The sequence below is a fragment of the Carcharodon carcharias genome, chromosome 12 (genome assembly GCF_017639515.1).
Source record: "Carcharodon carcharias isolate sCarCar2 chromosome 12, sCarCar2.pri, whole genome shotgun sequence".
In the NCBI taxonomy this organism is placed as follows: Eukaryota; Metazoa; Chordata; class Chondrichthyes; order Lamniformes; family Lamnidae; genus Carcharodon; species Carcharodon carcharias.
The window spans coordinates 1,755,273-1,774,710 of record NC_054478.1 but is presented as its reverse complement, the minus strand read 5'-3'; the positions used below and the strand labels follow the sequence as shown (position 1 = coordinate 1,774,710).

The window sequence follows — 19,438 nt, the reverse complement described above, 5'->3', positions numbered from 1 at the left end:
CCCTAGACACTGTCCCCATCAAACACTCCTAGTACAGGTACAGCACGGGGCTAGATACAGAGTAAAGATCCCTCTACACCGTCTCCATCAAACACTCCCAGGACAGGTACAGCACGGGGTTAGATACAGAGTAAATCTCCCTCTACACTGTCAGCATCAAACACTCCCAGGGCAGGTACAGCACGGGGTTAGATACAGAGTAAATCTCCCTCTACACCGTCCCCATCAAACACTCCCAGGACAGGTACAGCACGGGGTTAGATACAGAGTAAAGCTCTCTCTACACCTTCCCCATCAAACACTCCCAGGACAGGTACAGCACGGGGTTAGATACAGAGTAAAGCTCCCTCTACACTGTCCCCATCAGACACTCCCAGGACAGGTACAGCACGGGGTTAGATACAGAGTAAAGCTCTCTCTACACTGTCCCCATCAAACACTCCCAGGACAGGTACAGCACGGGGTTAGATACAGAGTAAAGCTCCCTCTACACTGTCCCCATCAAACACTCCCAGGACAGGTACAGCACGGGGTTAGATACAGAGTAAATCTCCCTCTACACTGTCCCCATCAAACACTCCCAGGACAGGTACAGCACGGGGTTAGATACAGAGTAAATCTCCCTCTACACTGTCCCCATCAAACACTCCCAGGACAGGTACAGCACGGAGTTAGATACAGAGTAAATCTCCCTCTACACTGTCCCCATCAAACACTCCCAGGACAGGTACAGCACGGGGTTAGATACAGAGTAAAGCTCGCTCTACACTGTCCCCATCAAACACTCCCAGGACAGGTACAGCACGGAGTTAGATACAGAGTAAATCTCCCTCTACACTGTCCCCATCAAACACTCCCAGGACAGGTACAGCACGGGGTTAGATACAGAGTAAAGCTCCCTCTACACTGTCCCCATCAAACACTCCCAGGACAGGTACAGCACGGGGTTAGATACAGAGTAAATCTCCCTCTACAACAGTCCCCATCAAACACTCCCAGGACAGGTACAGCACGGGGTTAGATACAGAGTAAATCTCCCTCTACACCTGTCCCCATCAAACACTCCCAGGACAGGTACAGCACGGGGTTAGATACAGAGTAAATCTCCCTCTACACTGTCAGCATCAAACACTCCCAGGGACAGGTACAGCACGGGTTAGATACAGAGTAAAACTCCCTCTACACTGTCCCCATCAAACACTCCCAGGACAGGTACAGCACGGGGTCAGATACAGAGTAAATCTCCCTCTACACTGTCCCCATCAAACACTCCCAGGACAGGTACAGCACGGGGTTAGATACAGAGTAAAGCTCCCTCTACACTGTCCCCATCAAACACTCCCAGGACAGGTACAGCACGGGGTTAGATACAGAGTAAAGCTCCCTCTACACCTGTCCCCATCAAACACTCCCAGGACAGGTACAGCACGGGGTTAGATACAGAGTAAAGCTGCCTCTACACTGTCCCCATCAAACACTCCCAGGACAGGTACAGCACTGGGTTAGATACAGAGTAAAGCTCTCTCTACACTGTCCCCATCAAACACTCCCAGGACAGGTACAGCACGGGGTTAGATACAGAGTAAAGCTCCCTCTACACTGTCCCCATCAAACACTCCCAGGACAGGTACAGCACGGGGTTAGATACAGAGTAAAGCTCCCTCTACACTGTCCCCATCAAACACTCCCAGGACAGGTACAGCACGGGGTTAGATACAGAGTAAATCTCCCTCTACACTGTCCCCATCAAACACTCCCAGGACAGGTACAGCACGGGGTTAGATACAGAGTAAATCTCCCTCTACACAGTCCTCATCAAACACTCCCAGGACAGGTACAGCACGGGGTTAGATACAGAGTAAAGCTCCCTCTACAACCGTCCCCATCAAACACTCCCAGGACAGGTACAGCACGGGGTTAGATACAGAGTAAAGCTCCCTCTACACTGTCCCCATCAAACACTCCCAGGACAGGTACAGCACGGGGTTTGATACAGAGTAAATCTCCCTCTACACTGTCCCCATCAAACACTCCCAGGACAGGTACAGCACGGGGTTAGATACAGAGTAAATCTCCCTCTACACAGTCCTCATCAAACACTCCCAGGACAGGTACAGCACGGGGTTAGATACAGAGTAAAGCTCCCTCTACACCGTCCCCATCAAACACTCCCAGGACAGGTACAGCACGGGGTTAGATACAGAGTAAATCTCCCTCTACACTGTCCCCATCAAACACTCCCAGGACAGGTACAGCACGGGGTTAGATACAGAGTAAAGCTCCCTCTACACTGTCCCCATCAAACACTCCCAGGACAGGTACAGCACGGGGTTAGATACAGAGTAAATCTCCCTCTACACTGTCCCCATCAAACACTCCCAGGACAGGTACAGCACGGGGTTAGATACAGAGTAAAACTCCCTCTACACTGTCCCCATCAAACACTCCCAGGACAGGTACAGCACGGGGTTAGATACAGAGTAAATCTCCCTCTACACTGTCCCCATCAAACACTCCCAGGACAGGTACAGCACGGGGTTAGATACAGAGTAAATCTCCCTCTACACCGTCCCCATCAAACACTCCCAGGACAGGTACAGCACGGGGTTAGATACAGAGTAAATCTCCCTCTACACTGTCCCCATCAAACACTCCCAGGACAGGTACAGCACGGGGTTAGATACAGAGTAAAGCTCGCTCTACACTGTCCCCATCAAACACTCCCAGGACAGGTACAGCACGGGGTTAGATACAGAGTAAATCTCCCTCTACACTGTCCCCATCAAACACTCCCAGGACAGGTACAGCACGGGGTTAGATACAGAGTAAATCTCCCTCTACACCGTCCCCATCAAACACTCCCAGGACAGGTACAGCACGGGGTTAGATACAGAGTAAATCTCCCTCTACACTGTCCCCATCAAACACTCCCAGGACAGGTACAGCACGGGGTTAGATACAGAGTAAAGCTCCCTCTACACTGTCCCCATCAAACACTCCCAGGACAGGTACAGCACGGGGTTAGATACAGAGTAAATCTCCCTCTACACCATCCCCATCAAACACTCCCAGGACAGGTACAGCACGGGGTTAGATACAGAGTAAAGCTCCCTCTACACTGTCCCCATCAAACACTCCCAGGACAGGTACAGCACGGGGTTAGATACAGAGTAAATCTCCCTCTACACCGTCCCCATCAAACACTCCCAGGACAGGTACAGCACGGGGTTAGATACAGAGTAAATCTCCCTCTACACTGTCCCCATCAAACACTCCCAGGACAGGTACAGCACGGGGTTAGATACAGAGTAAATCTCCCTCTACACCGTCCCCATCAAACACTCCCAGGGCAGGTACAGCACGGGGTTAGATACAGAGTAAAGCTCCCTCTACACCGTCCCCATCAAACACTCCCAGGACAGGTACAGCACGGGGTTAGACACAGAGTAAAGCTCCCTCTACACTGTCCCCATCAAACACTCCCAGGACAGGTACAGCACGGGGTTAGATACAGAGTAAATCTCCCTCTACACTGTCCCCATCAAACACTCCCAGGACAGGTACAGCACGGGGTTAGATACAGAGTAAAGCTCACTCTACACTGTCCCCATCAAACACTCCCAGGACAGGTACAGCACGGGGTTAGATACAGAGTAAATCTCCCTCTACACTGTCCCCATCAAACACTCCCAGGACAGGTACAGCACGGGGTTAGATACAGAGTAAAGCTCCCTCTACACTGTCCCCATCAAACACTCCCAGGACAGGTACAGCACGGGGTTAGATACAGAGTAAAGCTCCCTCTACACTGTCCCCATCAAACACTCCCAGGACAGGTATAGCACGGGGTTAGATACAGAGTAAATCTCCCTCTACACCGTCCCCATCAAACACTCCCAGGACAGGTACAGCACGGGGTTAGATACAGAGTAAATCTCCCTCTACACTGTCCCCATCAAACACTCCCAGGACAGGTACAGCACGGGGTTAGATACAGAGTAAAGCCCCCTCTACACTGTCCCCATCAAACACTCCCAGGACAGGTACAGCACGGGGTTAGACACAGAGTAAAGCTCCCTCTACACTGTCCCCATCAAACACTCCCAGGACAGGTACAGCACGGGGTTAGACACAGAGTAAAGCTCCCTCTACACTGTCCCCATCAAACACTCCCAGGACAGGTACAGCATGGGGTTAGATACAGAGTAAAGCTCGCTCGACACTGTCCCCATCAAACACTCCCAGGACAGGTACAGCACGGGGTTAGATACAGAGTAAATCTCCCTCTACACTGTCCCCATCAAACACTCCCAGGACAGGTACAGCACGGGGTTAGATACAGAGTAAAGCTCACTCTACACTGTCCCCATCAAACACTCCCAGGACAGGTACAGCACGGGGTTAGATACAGAGTAAATCTCCCTCTACACTGTCCCCATCAAACACTCCCAGGACAGGTACAGCACGGGGTTAGATACAGAGTAAAGCTCCCTCTACACTGTCCCCATCAAACACTCCCAGGACAGGTACAGCACGGGGTTAGATACAGAGTAAAGCTCCCTCTACACTGTCCCCATCAAACACTCCCAGGACAGGTATAGCACGGGGTTAGATACAGAGTAAATCTCCCTCTACACCGTCCCCATCAAACACTCCCAGGACAGGTACAGCACGGGGTTAGATACAGAGTAAATCTCCCTCTACACTGTCCCCATCAAACACTCCCAGGACAGGTACAGCACGGGGTTAGATACAGAGTAAATCTCTCTCTACACTGTCCCCATCAAACACTCCCAGGACAGGTACAGCACGGGGTTAGACACAGAGTAAAGCTCCCTCTACACCGTCCCCATCAAACACTCCCAGGACAGGTACAGCACGGGGTTAGATACAGAGTAAATCTCCCTCTACACCGTCCCCATCAAACACTCCCAGGACAGGTACTGCACGGGGTTAGACACAGAGTAAAGCTCCCTCTACACCGTCCCCATCAAACACTCCCAGGACAGGTACAGCACGGGGTTAGATACAGAGTAAATCTCTCTCTACACTGTCCCCATCAAACACTCCCAGGACAGGTACAGCACGGGGTTAGACACAGAGTAAAGCTCCCTCTACACTGTCCCCATCAAACACTCCCAGGACAGGTACAGCACGGGGTTAGATACAGAGTAAATCTCTCTCTACACTGTCCCCATCAAACACTCCCAGGACAGGTACAGCACGGGGTTAGACACAGAGTAAAGCTCCCTCTACACTGTCCCCATCAAACACTCCCAGGACAGGTACAGCACGGGGTTAGATACAGAGTAAATCTCCCTCTACACTGTCCCCATCAAACACTCCCAGGACAGGTACAGCACGGGGTTAGATACAGAGTAAATCTCCCTCTACACTGTCCCCATCAAACACTCCCAGGACAGGTACAGCACGGGGTTAGATACAGAGTAAATCTCTCTCTACACCGTCCCCATCAAACACTCCCAGGACAGGTACAGCACGGGGTTAGATACAGAGTAAATCTCCCTCTACACTGTTCCCATCAAACACTCCCAGGACAGGTACAGCACGGGGTTAGATACAGAGTAAATCTCCCTCTACACTGTCCCCATCAAACACTCCCAGGACAGGTACAGCACGGGGTTAGATACAGAGTAAATCTCCCTCTACACTGTTCCCATCAAACACTCCCAGGACAGGTACAGCACGGGGTTAGATACAGAGTAAATCTCCCTCTACACTGTCCCCATCAAACACTCCCAGGACAGGTACAGCACGGGGTTAGATACAGAGTAAATCTCCCTCTACACTGTCCCCATCAAACACTCCCAGGACAGGTACAGCACGGGGTTAGATACAGAGTAAATCTCTCTCTACACTGTCCCCATCAAACACTCCCAGGACAGGTACAGCACGGGGTTAGACACAGAGTAAAGCTCCCTCTACACCGTCCCCATCAAACACTCCCAGGACAGGTACAGCACGGGGTTAGATACAGAGTAAATCTCCCTCTACACCGTCCCCATCAAACACTCCCAGGACAGGTACTGCACGGGGTTAGACACAGAGTAAAGCTCCCTCTACACCGTCCCCATCAAACACTCCCAGGACAGGTACAGCACGGGGTTAGATACAGAGTAAATCTCTCTCTACACTGTCCCCATCAAACACTCCCAGGACAGGTACAGCACGGGGTTAGACACAGAGTAAAGCTCCCTCTACACTGTCCCCATCAAACACTCCCAGGACAGGTACAGCACGGGGTTAGATACAGAGTAAATCTCTCTCTACACTGTCCCCATCAAACACTCCCAGGACAGGTACAGCACGGGGTTAGACACAGAGTAAAGCTCCCTCTACACTGTCCCCATCAAACACTCCCAGGACAGGTACAGCACGGGGTTAGACACAGAGTAAAGCTCCCTCTACACTGTCCCCATCAAACACTCCCAGGACAGGTACAGCACGGGGTTAGATACAGAGTAAATCTCCCTCTACACTGTCCCCATCAAACACTCCCAGGACAGGTACAGCACGGGGTTAGATACAGAGTAAATCTCCCTCTACACTGTCCCCATCAAACACTCCCAGGACAGGTACAGCACGGGGTTAGATACAGAGTAAATCTCCCTCTACACTGTCCCCATCAAACACTCCCAGGACAGGTACAGCACGGGGTTAGATACAGAGTAAATCTCCCTCTACACCATCCCCATCAAACACTCCCAGGACAGGTACAGCACAGGGTTAGATACAGAGTAAATCTCCCTCTACACTGTCCCCATCAAACACTCCCAGGACAGGTACAGCACGGGGTTAGATACAGAGTAAAGCTCTCTCTACACCGTCCCCATCAAACACCCCCAGGACAGGTACAGCACGGGGTTAGATACAGAGTAAATCTCCCTCTACACCGTCCCCATCAAACACTCCCAGGACAGGTACAGCACGGGGTTAGATACAGAGTAAAGCTCCCTGTACACCGTCCCCATCAAACACTCCCAGGACAGGTACAGCACGGGGTTAGATAGAGAGTAAAACTCCCTCTACACTGTCCACATCAAACACTCCCAGGACAGGTACAGCACGGGGTTAGATACAGAGTAAAGCTCCCTGTACACCGTCCCCATCAAACACTCCCAGGACAGGTACAGCACAGGGTTAGATACAGAGTAAAGCTCCCTGTACACCGTCCCCATCAAACACTCCCAGGACAGGTACAGCACGGGGTTAGATACAGAGTAAATCTCCCTCTACACTGTCCCCATCAAACACTCCCAGGACTGGTACAGCTAGGGGTTAGATACAGAGTAAAACTCCCTCTACACTGTTCCCATCAAACACTCCCAGGACTGGTACAGCTAGGGGTTAGATACAGAGTAAAACTCCCTCTAAACCGTCCCCATCAAACACCCCCAGGACAGGTACAGCACGGGGTTAGATACAGAGTAAATCTCCCTCTACACCGTCCCCATCAAACACTCCCAGGACAGGTACAGCACGGGGTTAGATACAGAGTAAAGCTCCCTGTACACCGTCCCCATCAAACACTCCCAGGACAGGTACAGCACGGGGTTAGATACAGAGTAAAGCTCCCTCTACACTGTCCCCATCAAACACTCCCAGGACAGGTACAGCACGGGGTTAGATAGAGAGTAAAACTCCCTCTACACTGTCCACATCAAACACTCCCAGGACAGGTACAGCACGGGGTTAGATACAGAGTAAATCTCCCTCTACACTGTCCCCATCAAACACTCCCAGGACAGGTACAGCACGGGGTTAGATACAGAGTAAATCTCCCTCTACACTGTCCCCATCAAACACTCCCAGGACAGGTACAGCACGGGGTTAGATACAGAGTAAATCTCCCTCTACACTGTCCCCATCAAACACTCCCAGGACAGGTACAGCACGGGGTTAGATAGAGAGTAAATCTCCCTCTACACTGTCCCCATCAAACACTCCCAGGACAGGTACAGCACGGGGTTAGATACAGAGTAAATCTCCCTCTACACTGTCCCCATCAAACACTCCCAGGACAGGTACAGCACGGGGTTAGATACAGAGTAAAGCTCTCTCTACACTGTCCCCATCAAACACTCCCAGGACAGGTACAGCACGGGGTTAGATACAGAGTAAAGCTCTCTCTACACTGTCCCCATCAAACACTCCCAGGACAGGTACAGCACGGGGTTAGATACAGAGTAAAGCTCTCTCTACACTGTCCCCATCAAACACTCCCAGGACAGGTACAGCACGGGGTTAGATACAGAGTAAATCTCCCTCTACACTGTCCCCATCAAACACTCCCAGGACAGGTACAGCACGGGGTTAGATACAGAGTAAATCTCCCTCTACACTGTCCCCATCAAACACTCCCAGGACAGGTACAGCACGGGGTTAGATACAGAGTAAATCTCCCTCTACACTGTCCCCATCAAACACTCCCAGGACAGGTACAGCACGGGGTTAGATACAGAGTAAAGCTCCCTCTACACTGTCCCCATCAAACACTCCCAGGACAGGTACAGCACGGGGTTAGATACAGAGTAAATCTCCCTCTACACTGTCCCCATCAAACACTCCCAGGACAGGTACAGCACGGGGTTAGATACAGAGTAAATCTCCCTCTACACTGTCCCCATCAAACACTCCCAGGACAGGTACAGCACGGGGTTAGATACAGAGTAAATCTCCCTCTACACTGTCCCCATCAAACACTCCCAGGACAGGGACAGCACGGGGTTAGATACAGAGTAAAGCTCCCTCTACACTGTCCCCATCAAACACTCCCAGGACAGGTACAGCACAGGGTTAGATACAGAGTAAATCTCCCTCTACACTGTCCCCATCAAACACTCCCAGGACAGGGACAGCACGGGGTTAGATACAGAGTAAATCTCCCTCTACACTGTCCCCATCAAACACTCCCAGGACAGGGACAGCACGGGGTTAGATACAGAGTAAAGCTCCCTCTACACTGTCCCCATCAAACACTCCCAGGACAGGTACAGCACGGGGTTAGATACAGAGTAAATCTCCCCCTACACTGTCCCCATCAAACACTCCCAGGACAGGGACAGCACGGGGTTAGATACAGAGTAAATCTCCCTCTACACCGTCCCCATCAAACACTCCCAGGGAAGGTACAGCATGGGGTTAGATACAGAGTAAATCTCCCTCTACACTGTCCCCATCAAACACTCCCAGGACAGGTACAGCACGGGGTTAGATACAGAGTAAATCTCCCTCTACACCGTCCCCATCAAACACTCCCAGGACAGGAACAGCACGGGGTTAGATACAGAGTAAATCTCCCTCTACACTGTCCCCATCAAACACTCCCAGGACAGGGACAGCACGGGGTTAGATACAGAGTAAATCTCCCTCTACACTGTCCCCATCAAACACTCCCAGGACAGGTACAGCACGGGGTTAGATACAGAGGAAAGCTCCCTCTACACCGTCCCCATCAAACACTCCCAGGACAGGTACAGCACGGGGTTAGATACAGAGTAAAGTTCCCTCTACACTGTCCTCATCAAACACTCCCAGGACAGGTACAGCACGGGGTTAGATACAGAGTAAAGTTCCCTCTACACTGTCCTCATCAAACACTCCCAGGACAGGTACAGCACGGGGTTAGATACAGAGTAAATCTCCCTCTACACTGTCCCATCAAACATTCCCAGGACAGGTACAGCACGGGGTTAGATACAGAGTAAAGCTCCCTCTACACCGTCCCCATCAAACACTCCCAGGACAGGTACAGCACGGGGTTAGATACAGAGTAAAGCTCCCTCTACACTGTCCCCATCAAACACTCCCAGGACAGGTACAGCACGGGGTTAGATACAGAGTAAATCTCCCTCTACACTGTCCCCATCAAACACTCCCAGGACAGATACAGCACGGGGTTAGATACAGAGTAAATCTCCCTCTACACTGTCCCCATCAAACACTCCCAGGACAGGTACAGCACGGGGTTAGATACAGAGTAAATCTCCCTCTACACTGTCCCCATCAAACACTCCCAGGACAGGTACAGCACGGGGTTAGATACAGAGTAAAACTCCCTCTACACTGTCCCCATCAAACACTCCCAGGACAGGTACAGCACGGGGTTAGATACAGAGTAAATCTCCCTCTACACTGTCCCCATCAAACATTCCCAGGACAGGTACAGCACGGGGTTAGATACAGAGTAAATCTCCCTCTACACTGTCCCCATCAAACACTCCCAGGACAGGTACAGCACGGGGTTAGATACAGAGTAAAACTCCCTCTACACTGTCCCCATCAAACACTCCCAGGGCAGATACAGCACGGGGTTAGATACAGAGTAAATCTCCCTCTACACCGTCCCCATCAAACACTCCCAGGACAGGTACAGCACGGGGTTAGATACAGAGTAAATCTCCCTCTACACCGTCCCCATCAAACACTCCCAGGACAGGTACAGCACGGGGTTAGATACAGAGTAAATCTCCCTCTACACTGTCCCCATCAAACACTCCCAGGACAGGTACAGCACGGGGTTAGATACAGAGTAAATCTCCCTCTACACTGTCCCCATCAAACACTCCCAGGACAGGTACAGCACGGGGTTAGATACAGAGTAAATCTCCCTCTACACTGTCCCCATCAAACACTCCCAGGACAGGTACAGCACGGGGTTAGATACAGAGTAAAACTCCCTCTACACTGTCCCCATCAAACACTCCCAGGACAGGTACAGCACGGGGTTAGATACAGAGTAAATCTCCCTCTACACTGTCCCCATCAAACACTCCCAGGACAGGTACAGCACGGGGTTAGATACAGAGTAAAGCTCCCTCTACACTGTCCCCATCAAACACTCCCAGGACAGGTACAGCACGGGGTTAGATACAGAGTAAAGCTTCCTCTACACTGTCCCCATCAAACAGTCCCAGGACAGATACAGCACGGGGTTAGATACAGAGTAAAGCTCGCTCTACACTGTCCCATCAAACACTCCCAGGACAGGTACAGCACGGGGATAGATACAGAGTAAAGCTCCCTCTACCCTGTCACCATCAAACACTCCCAGGACAGGTACAGCACGGGGTTAGATACAGAGTAAAGCTCCCTCTACACTGTCCCCATCAAACACTCCCAGGACAGGTACAGCACGGGGTTAGATACAGAGTAAATCTCCCTCTACACTGTCCCCATCAAACACTCCCAGGACAGGTACAGCACGGGGTTAGATACAGAGTAAAACTCCCTCTACACTGTCCCCATCAAACACTCCCAGGACAGGTACAGCACGGGGTTAGATACAGAGTAAATCTCCCTCTACACTGTCCCCATCAAACACTCCCAGGACAGGTACAGCACGGGGTTAGATACAGAGTAAATCTCCCTCTACACCGTCCCCATCAAACACTCCCAGGACAGGTACAGCACGGGGTTAGATACAGAGTAAATCTCCCTCTACACTGTCCCCATCAAACACTCCCAGGACAGGTACAGCACGGGGTTAGATACAGAGTAAAGCTCGCTCTACACTGTCCCCATCAAACACTCCCAGGACAGGTACAGCACGGGGTTAGATACAGAGTAAATCTCCCTCTACACTGTCCCCATCAAACACTCCCAGGACAGGTACAGCACGGGGTTAGATACAGAGTAAATCTCCCTCTACACCGTCCCCATCAAACACTCCCAGGACAGGTACAGCACGGGGTTAGATACAGAGTAAATCTCCCTCTACACTGTCCCCATCAAACACTCCCAGGACAGGTACAGCACGGGGTTAGATACAGAGTAAAGCTCGCTCTACACTGTCCCCATCAAACACTCCCAGGACAGGTACAGCACGGGGTTAGATACAGAGTAAATCTCCCTCTACACTGTCCCCATCAAACACTCCCAGGACAGGTACAGCACGGGGTTAGATACAGAGTAAAGCTCCCTCTACACTGTCCCCATCAAACACTCCCAGGACAGGTACAGCACGGGGTTAGATACAGAGTAAATCTCCCTCTACACCGTCCCCATCAAACACTCCCAGGACAGGTACAGCACGGGGTTAGGTACAGAGTAAAGCTCCCTCTACACTGTCCCCATCAAACACTCCCAGGACAGGGACAGCACGGGGTTAGATACAGAGTAAAACTCCCTCTACACTGTCCCCATCAAACACTCCCAGGACAGGTACAGCACGGGGTTAGATACAGAGTAAAACTCCCTCTACACTGTCCCCATCAAACACTCCCAGGACAGGTACAGCACGGGGTTAGATACAGAGTAAATCTCCCTCTACACCGTCCCCATCAAACACTCCCAGGACAGGTACAGCACGGGGTTAGATACAGAGTAAAGCTGCCTCTACACTGTCCCCATCAAACACTCCCAGGACAGGTACAGCACGGGGTTAGATACAGAGTAAAGCTGCCTCTACACTGTCCCCATCAAACACTCCCAGGACAGGTACAGCACGGGGTTAGATACAGAGTAAATCTCCCTCTACACTGTCCCCATCAAACACTCCCAGGACAGGTACAGCACGGGGTTAGATACAGAGTAAAGCTGCCTCTACACTGTCCCCATCAAACACTCCCAGGACAGGTACAGCACGGGGTTAGATACAGAGTAAATCTCCCTCTACACTGTCCCCATCAAACACTCCCAGGACAGGTACAGCACGGGGTTAGATACAGAGTAAATCTCCCTCTACACTGTCCCCATCAAACACTCCCAGGACAGGTACAGCACGGGGTTAGATACAGAGTAAATCTCCCTCTACACTGTCCCCATCAAACACTCCCAGGACAGGTACAGCACGGGGTTAGATACAGGGTAAATGTTGGCTGTGAACAGACAGAGATAGGAGATGTTGCCATGGAGAATGAGGACCTGGATGAAATATTTGGACCTGGGGACCCTCCCCCTGTCTATAACCCCGCCCACCGTCTATAACCCCGCCCACTGTCTATAACCCCGCCCCCTGTATATAACCCCGCCCCCTGTCTATAACCCCGCCCACCGTCTATAACCCCGCCCACTGTCTATAACCCCGCCCCCTGTCTATAACCCCGCCCCCTGTCTATAACCCCGCCCACTGTCTATAACCCCGCCCCCTGCCTATAACCCCGCCCACTGTCTATAATCCCGCCCCCTGTATATAACCTCGCCCCCTGTCTATAACCCCGCCCACTGTCTATAACCCCGCCCACTGTCTATAACCCCGCTCCTGTATATAACCCCGCCCCTGTCTATAACCCCGCCCCTGTCTATAACCCCGCCCCCTGTCTATAACCCCGCCCACTGTCTATAACCCCGCCCCCTGTATATAACCCCGCCCCCTGTCTATAACCCCGCCCCTGTCTATAACCCCGCCCCCTGTCTATAACCCCGCCCACTCCCATCAGACCCAGCTCCAAGCGCAGCTCTCTGCCCGTCCGCTTGTTGGCCCTACCCCCTCCCCCACTCTGTCCCCTCCCCATCTCTGCCTCCCCCCCGCCGGTACCTTTCTGGGAGCCTCCAATCAGAATCACAGCCTTCAACATGGCGGCGGCGGCTGGGACCGGGACCGGGACCGGGAGGGGGGGGCAGCGTCTTCTCCAGCTCCCGGTGTCGCTGATTCCGCTCCGCCAACCACTTCCGGCGTACTCTACCTGCGTCAATGCGGAGTCTCTGTCCCCACCCGATGATGTCATCACCTTTGTAGTTTCCTCATGACCCAGGAGGTTCCTATAAAGATTACAGCATCTAGATCACCCTATAGATAATCCCATGGAGAGTTACAGCATCTAGATCACCCTATAGATAATCCACTAGAGAGATTACAGCATCTAGATCACCCTATAGATAATCCCATGGAGAGTTACAGCATCTAGATCACCCTATAGATAATCCACTATAGAGATTACAGCATCTAGATCACCCTATAGATAATCCACTATAGAGATTACAGCATCTAGATCACCCTATAGATAATCCCATGGAGAGTTACAGCATCTAGATCACCCTATAGATAATCCACTATAGAGATTACAGCATCTAGATCACCCTATAGATAATCCACTATAGAGATTACAGCATCTAGATCACCCTATAGATAATCCCATGGAGAGTTACAGCATCTAGATCACCCTATAGATAATCCACTAGAGAGATTACAGCATCTAGATCACCCTATAGATAATCCCATGGAGAGTTACAGCATCTAGATCACCCTATAGATAATCCACTAGAGAGATTACAGCATCTAGATCACCCTATAGATAATCCACTAGAGAGATTACAGCATCTAGATCACCCTATAGATAATCCCATGGAGAGTTACAGCATCTAGATCACCCTATAGATAATCCCATGGAGAGTTACAGCATCTAGATCACCCTATAGATAATCCCATGGAGAGTTACAGCATCTAGATCACCCTATAGATAATCCCATGGAGAGTTACAGCATCTAGATCACCCTATAGATAATCCCATGGAGAGTTACAGCATCTAGATCACCCTATAGATAATCCCATGGAGAGTTACAGCATCTAGATCACCCTATAGATAATCCACTAGAGAGATTACAGCATCTAGATCACCCTATAGATAATCCCATGGAGAGTTACAGCATCTAGATCACCCTATAGATAATCCACTATAGAGATTACAGCATCTAGATCACCCTATAGATAATCCACTATAGAGATTACAGCATCTAGATCACCCTATAGATAATCCCATGGAGAGTTACAGCATCTAGATCACCCTATAGATAATCCCATGGAGAGTTACAGCATCTAGATCACCCTATAGATAATCCCATGGAGAGTTACAGCATCTAGATCACCCTATAGATAATCCCATGGAGAGTTACAGCATCTAGATCACCCTATAGATAATCCCATGGAGAGTTACAGCATCTAGATCACCCTATAGATAATCCCATGGAGAGTTACAGCATCTAGATCACCCTATAGATAATCCACTATAGAGATTACAGCATCTAGATCACCCTATAGATAATCCACTATAGAGATTACAGCATCTAGATCACCCTATAGATAACCCCATGGAGAGTTACAGCATCTAGATCACCCTATAGATAATCCCATGGAGAGTTACAGCATCTAGATCACCCTATAGATAATCCACTATAGATATTACAGCATCTAGATCACCCTATAGATAATCCCATGGAGAGTTACAGCATCTAGATCACCCTATAGATAATCCACTATAGATATTAGAGCATCTAGATCACCCTATAGATAATCCACTAGAGAGATTACAGCATCTAGATCACCCTATAGATAATCCCATGGAGAGTTACAGCATCTAGATCACCCTATAGATAATCCACTAGAGAGATTACAGCATCTAGATCACCCTATAGATAATCCCATGGAGAGTTACAGCATCTAGATCACCCTATAGATAATCCCATGGAGAGTTACAGCATCTAGATCACCCTATAGATAATCCACTATAGATATTACAGCATCTAGATCACCCTATAGATAATCCCATGGAGAGTTACAGCATCTAGATCACCCTATAGATAATCCACTATAGATATTACAGCATCTAGATCACCCTATAGATAATCCCATGGAGAGTTACAGCATCTAGATCACCCTATAGATAATCCCATGGAGAGTTACAGCATCTAGATCACCCTATAGATAATCCCATGGAGAGTTACAGCATCTAGATCACCCTATAGATAATCCACTATAGATATTACAGCATCTAGATCACCCTATAGATAATCCCATGGAGAGTTACAGCATCTAGATCACCCTATAGATAATCCACTATAGATATTACAGCATCTAGATCACCCTATAGATAATCCCATGGAGAGTTACAGCATCTAGATCACCCTATAGATAATCCACTAGAGAGATTACAGCATCTAGATCACCCTATAGATAATCCCATGGAGAGTTACAGCATCTAGATCACCCTATAGATAATCCACTAGAGAGATTACAGCATCTAGATCACCCTATAGATAATCCCATGGAGAGTTACAGCATCTAGATCACCCTATAGATAATCCACTAGAGAGATTACAGCATCTAGATCACCCTATAGATAATCCCATGGAGAGTTACAGCATCTAGATAACCCTATAGATAATCCCATGGAGAGTTACAGCATCTAGATCACCCTATAGATAATCCACTATAGATATTACAGCATCTAGATCACCCTATAGATAATCCCATGGAGAGTTACAGCATCTAGATCACCCTATAGATAATCCACTATAGATATTACAGCATCTAGATCACCCTATAGATAATCCCATGGAGAGTTACAGCATCTAGATCACCCTATAGATAATCCACTAGAGAGATTACAGCATCTAGATCACCCTATAGATAATCCCATGGAGAGTTACAGCATCTAGATCACCCTATAGATAATCCACTAGAGAGATTACAGCATCTAGATCACCCTATAGATAATCCCATGGAGAGTTACAGCATCTAGATCACCCTATAGATAATCCACTAGAGAGATTACAGCATCTAGATCACCCTATAGATAATCCCATGGAGAGTTACAGCATCTAGATCACCCTATAGATAATCCACTAGAGAGATTACAGCATCTAGATCACCCTATAGATAATCCACTAGAGAGATTACAGCATCTAGATCACCCTATAGATAATCCCATGGAGAGTTACAGCATCTAGATCACCCTATAGATAATCTCATGGAGAGTTACAGCATCTAGATCATCCTATAGATAATCCACTAGAGAGATTACAGCATCTAGATCACCCTATAGATAATCCCATGGAGAGTTACAGCATCTAGATCACCCTATAGATAATCCCATGGAGAGTTACAGCATCTAGATCACCCTATAGATAATCCACTAGAGAGATTACAGCATCTAGATCACCCTATAGATAATCCCATGGAGAGTTACAGCATCTAGATCACCCTATAGATAATCCCATGGAGAGTTACAGCATCTAGATCACCCTATAGATAATCCCATGGAGAGTTACAGCATCTAGATCACCCTATAGATAATCCCATGGAGAGTTACAGCATCTAGATCATCCTATAGATAATCCACTAGAGAGATTACAGCATCTAGATCACCCTATAGATAATCCCATGGAGAGTTACAGCATCGAGATCACCCTATAGATAATCCCATGGAGAGTTACAGCATCTAGATCACCCTATAGATAATCCACTAGAGAGATTACAGCATCTAGATCACCCTATAGATAATCCCATGGAGAGTTACAGCATCTAGATCACCCTATAGATAAACCCATGGAGAGTTACAGCATCTAGATCACCCTATAGATAATCCCATGGAGAGTTACAGCATCTAGATCACCCTATAGATAATCCCATGGAGAGTTACAGCATCTAGATCACCCTATAGATAATCCCATGGAGAGTTACAGCATCTAGATCACCCTATAGATAATCCACTAGAGAGATTACAGCATCTAGATCACCCTATAGATAATCCACTAGAGAGATTACAGCATCTAGATCACCCTATAGATAATCCCATGGAGAGTTACAGCATCTAGATCATCCTATAGATAATCCACTAGAGAGATTACAGCATCTAGATCACCCTATAGATAATCCCATGGAGAGTTACAGCATCTAGATCACCCTATAGATAATCCCATGGAGAGTTACAGCATCTATATCACCCTATAGATAATCCACTAGAGAGATTACAGCATCTAGATCACCCTATAGATAATCCACTATAGAGATTACAGCATCTAGATCACCCTATAGATAATCCCATGGAGAGTTACAGCATCTAGATCACCCTATAGATAATCCCATGGAGAGTTACAGCATCTAGATCACCCTATAGATAATCCCATGGAGAGTTACAGCATCTAGATCACCCTATAGATAATCCCATGGAGAGTTACAGCATCTAGATCACCCTATAGATAATCCCATGGAGAGTTACAGCATCTAGATCACCCTATAGATAATCCCATGGAGAGTTACAGCATCTAGATCACCCTATAGATAATCCCATGGAGAGTTACAGCATCTAGATCACCCTATAGATAATCCCATGGAGAGTTACAGCATCTAGATCACCCTATAGATAATCCCATGGAGAGTTACAGCATCTAGATCACCCTATAGATAATCCCATGGAGAGTTACAGCATCTAGATCACCCTATAGATAATCCACTAGAGAGATTACAGCATCTAGATCACCCTATAGATAATCCACTAGAGAGATTACAGCATCTAGATCACCCTATAGATAATCCCATGGAGAGTTACAACATCTAGATCACCCTATAGATAATCCCATGGAGAGTTACAGCATCTAGATCACCCTATAGATAATCCCATGGAGAGTTACAGCATCTAGATCACCCTATAGATAATCCACTAGAGAGATTACAGCATCTAGATCACCCTATAGATAATCCCATGGTGAGTTACAGCATCTAGATCATCCTATAGATAATCCACTAGAGAGATTACAGCATCTAGATCACCCTATAGATAATCCCATGGAGAGTTACAGCATCTAGATCACCCTATAGATAATCCACTAGAGAGATTACAGCATCTAGATCACCCTATAGATAATCCCATGGAGAGTTACAGCATCTAGATCACCCTATAGATAATCCACTAGAGAGATTACAGCATCTAGATCACCCTATAGATAATCCCATGGAGAGTTACTGCATCTAGATCACCCTATAGATAATCCACTAGAGAGATTACAGCATCTAGATCACCCTATAGATAATCCCATGGAGAGTTACAGCATCTAGATCACCCTATAGATAATCCACTATAGATATTACAGCATCTAGATCACCCTATAGATAATCCCATGGAGAGTTACAGCATCTAGATCACCCTATAGATAATCCACTATAGATATTACAGCATCTAGATCACCCTATAGATAATCCCATGGAGAGTTACAGCATCTAGATCACCCTATAGATAATCCCATGGAGAGTATACAGCATCTAGATCACCCTATAGATAATCCCATGGAGAGTTACAGCCATCTAGATCACCCTATAGATAATCCACTATAGATATTACAGCATCTAGATCACCCTATAGAATAATCCCATGGAGAGTTACAGCATCTAGATCACCCTATAGATAATCCACTATAGATATTACAGCATCTAGATCACCCTATAGATAATCCCAGGAGAGTTACAGCATCTAGATCACCCTATAGATAATCCACTAGAGAGATTACAGCATCTAGATCACCCTATAGATAATCCCATGGAGAGTTACAGCATCTAGATCACCCTATAGATAATCCACTAGAGAGATTACAGCATCTAGATCACCCTATAGATAATCCCATGGAGAGTTACAGCATCTAGATCACCCTATAGATAATCCACTAGAGAGATTACAGCATCTAGATCACCCTATAGATAATCCAT

General features: G+C 48.3%; 1 protein-coding gene across 1 annotated transcript in view; it reads right to left on the bottom strand.

Moving 5' to 3' along the window:
• Positions 1–13,635, bottom strand: part of LOC121284992 (mannose-1-phosphate guanyltransferase alpha-A-like) — a 48,874-nt gene extending 35,239 nt beyond the window's left edge. The window contains exon 1 of the mRNA XM_041201047.1: positions 13,499–13,635. Within this exon, the coding sequence (XP_041056981.1) occupies positions 13,499–13,538 (40 nt within the window). The 5' untranslated portion in view covers positions 13,539–13,635. The remainder of the gene's footprint in view (positions 1–13,498) is intronic.
• Between the last annotated feature and the right edge of the window lie 5,803 nt (positions 13,636–19,438).